The sequence below is a fragment of the Castanea sativa genome, chromosome 3 (assembly GCF_040712315.1).
Source record: "Castanea sativa cultivar Marrone di Chiusa Pesio chromosome 3, ASM4071231v1".
In the NCBI taxonomy this organism is placed as follows: Eukaryota; Viridiplantae; Streptophyta; class Magnoliopsida; order Fagales; family Fagaceae; genus Castanea; species Castanea sativa.
Genome location: NC_134015.1, coordinates 48,374,218 through 48,382,902, shown reverse-complemented (window position 1 = coordinate 48,382,902; position 8,685 = coordinate 48,374,218). Strand labels below are relative to the sequence as shown.

At 32.5% G+C, this 8,685-nt stretch overlaps 1 protein-coding gene across 3 annotated transcripts; it reads right to left on the bottom strand.

Moving 5' to 3' along the window:
• Positions 1-933: 933 nt before the first annotated feature.
• LOC142627730 (uncharacterized) lies at positions 934-8,335 on the bottom strand. Of its 3 annotated transcripts, XM_075801594.1 has the most exons (19): positions 8,055-8,335; positions 6,848-6,885; positions 6,750-6,772; positions 5,714-5,820; positions 5,579-5,630; positions 5,370-5,454; positions 4,227-4,317; positions 3,772-3,810; positions 3,552-3,619; positions 3,401-3,463; positions 3,175-3,230; positions 3,018-3,091; positions 2,806-2,898; positions 2,622-2,723; positions 2,394-2,474; positions 2,217-2,308; positions 2,081-2,096; positions 1,348-1,458; positions 934-1,253 (listed from the first exon to the last, which is right to left on the bottom strand). In XM_075801594.1, exons 1-19 carry the CDS (start codon positions 8,145-8,147, stop codon positions 1,149-1,151), a joined length of 1,389 nt encoding a protein of 462 aa, XP_075657709.1. In that variant the 5' UTR covers positions 8,148-8,335; the 3' UTR covers positions 934-1,148. The 3 variants fall into 3 exon arrangements, with proteins under 3 accessions (XP_075657709.1, XP_075657710.1, XP_075657711.1); XM_075801595.1 differs by lacking the exon at positions 6,750-6,772 and having other exon boundaries at positions 6,833-6,885; positions 8,055-8,334; XM_075801596.1 differs by lacking the exon at positions 6,750-6,772 and having other exon boundaries at positions 8,055-8,156.
• Between the last annotated feature and the right edge of the window lie 350 nt (positions 8,336-8,685).

The window sequence follows — 8,685 nt, the reverse complement described above, 5'->3', positions numbered from 1 at the left end:
TCTCTAAATAACATAATAATCGAATTTGTTCATTATTCTCTGGAGCATTTCCAAACAAAATGCTGAAATAGTCACCAATAAGCCATTAGTGAAAATAAAAAATTAATCTGAAAAAGCCCATGTTTGGTATTCTTTTTCAAAAACGATCTCCCATTCAACAAAAATTGAGTATTCCCTTACTTAAATATTAATAAAATATAATTTCTACCTGTACAATTAAGCAAAACCAATGACCCCTTTCAAATTATATTCCATATTAGATTGGTTTCATTTAAGCCACCAAAAGTTTTTTTTAACAAGAAAACTTATAATTTTTATTTCTAATTTCCAAAATAATTTTCAAGTTTAATTAATTTTTTCAATGCATCCAAACGGGTCTTTTGAAGTTCAATGTAAGGAGATAAAATTTTTAAATTAAAAAAAAAAAAAATTAGGAAGTTCAAATGTGTCAAGGTGTGAGGTAACGGGATTCATCGGTCCCAAACTTGATGAGAAGTACTTAGTGGAAGATTTTTGAGCTCTGCTCATACTTGAGCTAGGCATTTTCATGCAAAGGGCTTGAGCAGCAACTACCATCAGCGGAGCAAGAAGAATTGTTGTGTCACCGTGTTCCATGTCATGTCTATGTCCATGCTTCTTATGAAATAGCCCTTATTTCCATCAAAAGGATCCGACTTGGAAACATTAAAAGTATCCACAACTAATCTTAGGAAATTGTGAATTATGAATTATGAATATAATTAAGGTCTACAATTCCAATTAATTTAATATTTTCTAGAGACAAGTTTTCAAGTAGTTCCACTAAATCAGCACCTGCTTATTTTCTTACCCTAAATTCTGCATATCCCATTTGTTGAATACACAAACCAGAATCGCAATCAACACACTATAGTACAGCCCCAATAGCTGGTATCTATGAGAGCAACATGGAAATTTTAAGCTTGGGTATCCAAGCAAATTAAGTGAGATTCATTTTATACATTTATACCTGGAATTGAGATATTTGGAAATACACATTTGCTCATATTATTCATTATATATGGACATTGCACATTTGCTCATTGCATTACTATGTTTCTTTATCAATGACTATGTACCTATTCCAATTAAGAGAAATATAAAGGTCATACACATCTTCTAGCAAGCAATTATCTCCGGCGCTGCTTCTTTGAGTCAGGAGTTGAATGAACCTGTGCTTTCTTTCCAAAAGTCTTCAGCTGAAAGTTTTCGAAGGCCTCAGACACTGCTTCCACCTGTAAGTAACATTTGAATATAATTCATGGTCATAAAGATATATCCTAACCATATAAATGACTTAGCAAAATTAATGTCTTATTTTCCACAAACCAGTTCAGGCTTCTTAGAGTACACCCTCACTATCATATCTTGGTAAAATGCAGGCAGCAAGTGGCTGATGCGATCATCTTGGATTGAGAATACCTCATCACTGTCATAATCCTGACAAAAGTCAAGCTGTTAATTCTCACAATGAGCAAGTAATATTATGTCCTCTAAAAAAAACTGTTCATGAATTATTAGACAAACCAATTCAGCTTCAAGAAGAATTAAAATTTAAAAGCAGTGCCTTTAATAAAGTTGGGATTCATTGGCATTTAGCAGAATTATCGTTGATTTCTAAAGCATAAGCTATAAGTCTTAGTTAACCTGCATTGTAAGCACTTTTTCTATGAGGTTTACCACCTTCTACCTTGGAAATATAGTTGACCATGTATTTAACATGATGCCAATTTATTCAATTAAGGGTTTTTAGGTTGTAATCTAATTCATCAAGGATTTTGCAAACAACATCACTAAATTCACCATGTACTCAGGTTTAAGTAAAGAATTTTCTAAGCATAAATAGTCCTGATTCCGGATATTCAATCTTATGCTAAAGTTGAAGGCTACCCTCTTATCACTGAGTTTGAATTCAACATATGCTAACCTGCAGCATTATGGTTGAAATATTCCATAAAAATTGAAAATAACATCTGTTAGCCCTTAGTGAAGCTTACAGAGATCAATGATAAGCAAAAACATTATAAAAAAAAAAATCCTGGTAGAGAATTGATCTCAGTACCTTGAAGAATTTGATGCTGGATCAGGAGAAACATGCATGAGGAAAAAGATTATTTGTCAAATTAGATTAGAAGTAGAAAATTCATCAAACAGTTTGCAAAGATGAACATTGCCTTCATCATAATCATTGCTTTTACCTTTGAAGAGGGTTGTTTCTTCCTCGTGTCAAATCAATCTTAACATTGCTCACAACAATATCTTCTTCTTCTAGCGTCACACCACCCGTTTTCTGGTTAAAGAATTACACTTTAGGCTACTGTTTGTCCACTTTTGAGAAACAAAGACCATGGTAAAATCTTATAACTTTTTTGGACCTGGGAGCAAATGATATCTTGGGGAGTGATCGTTTTGAAGTGCTCCATCTTGTCCTTTGGGACAGAGAACTCATTGCAGAACTGAGAAACATATCAAGGCAATAAAATTATATTGCCTTTATGGTTGATATTATCCAAGATTTACTCTAGGAGAAGTTAAAGATTTTGAGACATGAAGAATTTCAAACATTACTACCTCTTACCCATCTTGCAATGGTAATAAGATACCTGATATAGCTCCCTTCTTCGAATGCGTTGGATAATGTCTCTTGCTTCCTTGAGCTCTTGGGTATTAGAAATTTCAATGATTTTTAAGATTGTGTCATCTAACTACACTTTCAGAGAGACTATGTCAGAGCTGTAAAGTAAAACCTAGAACTAGAAGTTTCATGATAATGTGTAAAGTTCAAACCTTCCAAAATTCTGCTGGTTGATGAATTGAGGATGCAATGTCAAGACTATCATTTGCTTTTAACAGGGCATCAACAACCATGAGTTCTATTGCCTGACAAAAGATCACTGTCAAATTTAATGCACTAAGTGTTCAAATACAAATTAAAGACATCTATGCTGGAACTACTATTTTGCAGTTCCACATTAACAAATGTAGTTGGGATTTGGCACCTTCACTTTAGCATGTGTATATACTGTTCGATGCAAATCAGCACGAGTGGCAAATAACTTGTGGATTGTCAGATCTGACAAAGAAATCAAATAACACATGAAGAATATAACAACCTCTAATCTAAAAGTGATGAAAGAATTTTCAACAAATACTAACAATCCTTAGCACGGTAACATATCTCGTCACCCATAACTTGCATAGATTCCATCAACCTGCAAATTTAATTGAAAACATGGTTCTCTTAAAAGCCGTTGCTTGACAAAAGAATTGGGTAATAACCTAAAGTATGTGCACAATTTAAAGTAAGCCAAGTTCAAACAGCTGTACATTTGCGAATGTCACAAACTTTGATTTAACTTGAACAGAGTTCACCAATACATACCTCTCAAAATGAAAATTGCAGCCAAGACCACAAGCCCGAGAGTCCCGAACTATGTAGTCAAACCTGCAGAAGAATGACATTTATAAATTTTTTAATTTCAGAAAGAATCCAAAATGAAAAATTAGGAAAAGAAAAAATGAATTCAACTTACTTGTCAACATCTATTCCATTTCGACCATTTGCAACAATATCATACAAGAACTTCTTTTCCTTCATATTCTACATTCAAGAGAATCGTTAGAAGGAGAAATGACAATAGAAGATGCTATGAAAGTTGAATATAAAGAGACAAGCATAACAAAATAAGTCCTGAAAGGTATTATGAGATATAGAAAATGCCCAAAAAAAAAACTTGGGCTATAATAACTTACTTCTGTTGAACCATGTTCAGAGCTTGCAATGATCATTTGCTGCCAGGAGGACATACATACATTAAACCCCCAACAATTTCAGTCTGTAATTGCTAGATTTTACTAATCTACCTGTATCCCCCATTCTTCATGTACATAGAAGTACCAAGTTAAAGTCTCAGGAGTCAAAATAATCTCAGTAATTAAAAGATGTGAACAAGAAAAGACATTGATAGTAAGAAAAATGGAAGTATGCAATGACACAGTCTCAGCAGAAAGAAATTCAACCAAAACAAAGCCAGTGGAAAAAGTAGCAACTCCAACTATTTCATATCCCAACATGTTGATGACAACTCAGAAGATTGAAATTCATTCTTCATGAATCATGATGGGAGTTCACTAGCTGTAATAGTGATATTCTGGGAATAATGATTGTTAACAAGAAAGGAAACACACATCTATGCATAACATATAACCTTCACTTTCGTAAGGGAGTCAGGATCAATGTCAATATTGTGCTCATCAACAATGTGGTCTACCATCTGCACAGACATATCCTCATGAGACCTGACAATGTTCAAGTAATAACCACAAAAAAAGGATTAACTTCTTGAATGAAAAGGTCATTAACAGTTGCAGTTAAAATAAAAATTAAGGAGTAATAAATTACACAAGCCTTTGTTACAGAAAATAAAATATTATTTGACTCTTATCTAATGGTAAAGAGCATATGCTACTAAACAGACAGTGCACAGAAGGTCTATTATCTTTAATTCTTACATAAACTCATCCTTTAAGAGTGTAAATAGTGAACAAGTGCAAAAGGGATTACAAGGTGACACTTGTCTTAAGGTCAGGTAGCAAAACCAATTGTGAATCACAATAAAAAGAAAATCAAACTACAAGCCTCTTTGACAATCTTAATTCACTGATAGATCTTTGACCTATACAATGAAATATTAGAATTCTTATTCAATCTAAACAATTTTACTTCTTTTTAAAATATAAATTAGCATCTTCCTGAAAGAGTAATTATGAGGATGGATGAGATATAGGGCACTGTAAGAGAACTTGAGGTTGGTTCCCTTCTGCTGGCATATGCATATCCACTATACAATACCTTAAACAAGCTCAAGATTTAAAAACTCTGTGGACAATGTCATGACAACCTTAACAATTTAATTTAATAAAGACATGATAATAAAGTACTTCAGCAAATTGAATAAGCGAACTAGAAGTACAACTGACATGTCAAGTCATGGCACTAAAATCATTGTCACTTATAATCTTTGGTAGAACTATGCTGATATGACATTCAAAAGACATCAAGTTCATCTCAAAGAAAATGATGAGAGTAGAAATGCGAACACAGGAGACAAACCTATTCTTCTTGAATAATTCTTGACTTGAATTAAATTCTTTTTGTAATTAATTTCATGTATGACAGAACTTGTACAATTGATTAAGCCAAAATTATGAAAAAAAAAAAGTTTACTGTCTCTTTAGTATGTTGGTCTAAAGATGGTGATTCCAATAGAAAGGTTATAGATGGTGAACAATACAATCTTCTCTATTCAAAATTGATGTCATTGTTTTCTTAGGATGAATGTAAAAGTCACCATGTGAGGCCATTAAAAACCCGAGGAAGAAACTCCTTCTCAAACATGTGGCTGAATGGCCCATGGCCAACATCATGCAGTAGTCCTAGAAAGACAATCAAGAGAAGAATGTATAGGGTTTATTAAAAAAAAAAAATACAAGAAGAATACATAGGTTAAATCAAGTGATATAAACAAAGAATTTGTTATGATAGGTAAAAATTAGTCACCAGCAAGTTTTACTAATTTAATATCTGAACGCTCAATTCCAAGCTCTAAGCCCTGCAAGGATAAGGTTTGGATAAAGATAATAATCTCATTAATAGCATCCAAAATGAAATTACAGCATAAGGACATGTTCTCACTTGACAAGTTTTAATAGTATCAACAGCTTTGCCAGCCAACCAATAAACCCCTAGTGAATGTTCAAACCGAGAATGAACTGCCCCTGGGTAGACCATGTTCGATAAACCTGTGATACAAGGAAATTTTTAATTAGTAACTAGTTTAAGCCCACTAGTATCCTTTGAAGATAATATAAAAAATGCATTGCACTCAACATAATTTTTTTGCCTGATAAGTGCATTTGATTTAACATGCTAAGAGTGAAGTCAATAAGACTTATTTTTTGACATAAACCGCACAACAAAAATTATGATGAAAATAGACAAAATGCTAAGCACTTAAGAAGTTTGCATAAACTAGAACCTGCAAAGTCAGCTGAAAGTAGAGATGCACAAATGCTATTAATATGTTGTCATAGATACTGAATTCCAAAATTGAGCTCAATATTAAAATATATATTTATCTTTTCAATTTTTGGAAATAAAGTTATGAAAACTGATTTAATATGAGACTTACTTTCAAATTATTATAAGATATACAGCCAATAACGTGAAGTGACCCCCATGGTTCATAATACAACTCATTAAAGGATATTACCTTTAACATTGATTTAACTACAATCCGAAACATGAAAAATGATATTATAGTAAATCAAACCTACGATTATGGCAAAAAAATCATAATAATTAATATTTTAAAATTTGTCTTTCAGTTGCTACAATAACTGCATCAGAAATCTTTAATCAGTGGCATAGATTGGTTCATTGATTAATTTTTGTGTGAAAAGCACAATAGAAACTGTAGAAAGTGACAAGAAATGTAAGAATTAAAATTCAAAAAATTTAACTAACATTTAAATTACAATAAGAAAGATACTTGACATTAAATTTCTTCAAGAACCGGGTAAAATAGATTATTATATTATGCCAGTGAAATAAATAATAAATATTCGGCAGATGTACATTTAATTATTTATAAATCTAAATTTCCTGATAGTTAATTCAGGTCAATCTTAATTGTTCCAAAAAAAAAAAATTCTAGCAAAGGCTGGCTCACCAAGCTGCTTTAGCTCACGAAGCCTGCAATAAGTAGTAAAATCGTCAAAGAATAGTTCATGAAATAAGAAAAACAACCATTACATTCAACAAACTTGCCTCTGAAACTCCTCAGTATCTATGAACTTCAGAGAGATCTGCAAGAAAACATGAGAAAGGTGACTCGACCATATATACTAAGAATGGTTAATGACAACAGAATTATTCATAATGTAATGCATATTAAAAAGAAAAAAAAAAGTTTTATAGCCAGTGCAAAAAAAGTTTTATAGCCAGTGCTTAATTTCTTAAACAGAATCTTTATCCAATTTCAGGGAGGAAACCAATTATAAATACTTTCCTAAATAAAGATGCCTCGTCAAACCATTAGGTTGATGATCTCAAATCTACATCCTTACCTATTTTATTTACTTACTTCTCATATACTTTGGTATGATTTAAAAACCTGAATTTCTAATGATTTTGTTTTATATATTTCAAATCAGCGTATTTTTGTGCAAGGGGTATAGTTTTGTTGAGCAGAATCATCATGATTACAGAGAAAAATTAGGAATAAACTATTCACTTATTTTACCTATTGAACATTCAATAGTTTTACTCTGTTTTGAATAAGATTGACTTGAATTTCTTTCTTTATATATTCAAGTTTTCAAAATAAAAATTTACGTTCAAATTATTAATCTAACAGTTGCTCAAAATCTCATAGAAAATTTTCATTCATGAAAATCAAATTCCAAATCCTGAAATATTTCTTAATTTCACATCACATTCTAATTAAATCAAGTCAGATCAGAACAATTCAAGTGAGTAAATTGCAATTCTGAAGCTCCAAAAGTTATGAATGCAAATTTCATATAACTAAATCTGTGTTCCGCAAATAAGCCAAGTTAAAACAGAAAACACAAACACATATGAGGATTTGAGCAGCAAAATATTGCATAAAATTACCAAAAACACAATTTCGTAACTCTTAAATTTAGTTAAGCAAAAATTATTGTAGAATTACACATTTCTCTAGGCTATGAACAAAGTCAAAGCAGAAAGCACAAACAAAAGCAAGAACTATGCATTTCTCTAAAGCAGAAAACACGAAAGCAAAAGCAACAAAAACAAATCACAAATTAAAATTTCATCTAGTTTCACTTCAATCGACTCCATCGCTACACTGAAGCTCCAAAGGATACGAATCCGAAATTCCTAAACTAATTCTACATTTCTCAGAGCTATAAACCAATTCAAAGACAAAAACACAGAAACCAAAGGCAAAAGCAATGATTCAAGAAGAAGAAGAAGAAGAAGCTCATACCGGCTCGAGATAGATGTTGCCGTGAACGTTGTCGTGGACTTGCTTCAACAAACGCCGGTCCGTCAAGTCTTCAAAGTTGGTAGAAAGTCCCATTGTTCGCTCAGTACAACTCTGTGAAGAAACTTCAAAGAAAGAAAGTAACGAAGAAAATGGAGCTCTGTTTGCTAAAGGAGAAAACTAAACTCGAGAATGCTAGGGTTTTGAACTCGAACAGAGAGAGCGAGCGAGAGAGAGAGAGAGAGAGAGCAATGCTATGCAGAATGAGAAAGGTAACTGAAAGGGAAGCGTGTGGGTGTGTGTTTATATATACAGAGAGAATAGGAATTTTGGAGTGGTGGTGGTAGTGAAGAAATGCCGCCAAATGGTACCCTCTGTTTGTCTACTTGAGGGCCTAGCGCGTGTCATGCACTAATCAATCGGGTCGGTCAAAACGTGGATCACGTTCACGTTTTGGACGATTGCGTTTCAGAAGTTTTTTTTAAAAAAAAAATCAGCTCTTGCACTGCTTATGTCAACAGTGTATTTAGGATAATCAACCGTATTAAACAGTAATAAGAAATTATTTTTTATTATTTTCAGTTTTTAGTTTTCAGTAAAATAAAAGGTGTCCAAACACACCGTTACTAAACAC

Bases quoted from the DNA above. Each gene is read 5' to 3' on its own strand.
- LOC142627730 (XM_075801594.1), bottom strand. From the start codon at position 8,147: ATGGGACTTTCTACCAACTTTGAAGACTTGACGGACCGGCGTTTGTTG. The intron at 3,464-3,551 runs GTAAGTTGAATT...ATTCTTCTGCAG, and splicing joins AATGGAATAGATGTTGACAA to GTTTGACTACATAGTTCGGG. The intron at 3,231-3,400 runs GTATGTATTGGT...TTAAATTTGCAG, and splicing joins TGCAATTTTCATTTTGAGAG to GTTGATGGAATCTATGCAAG.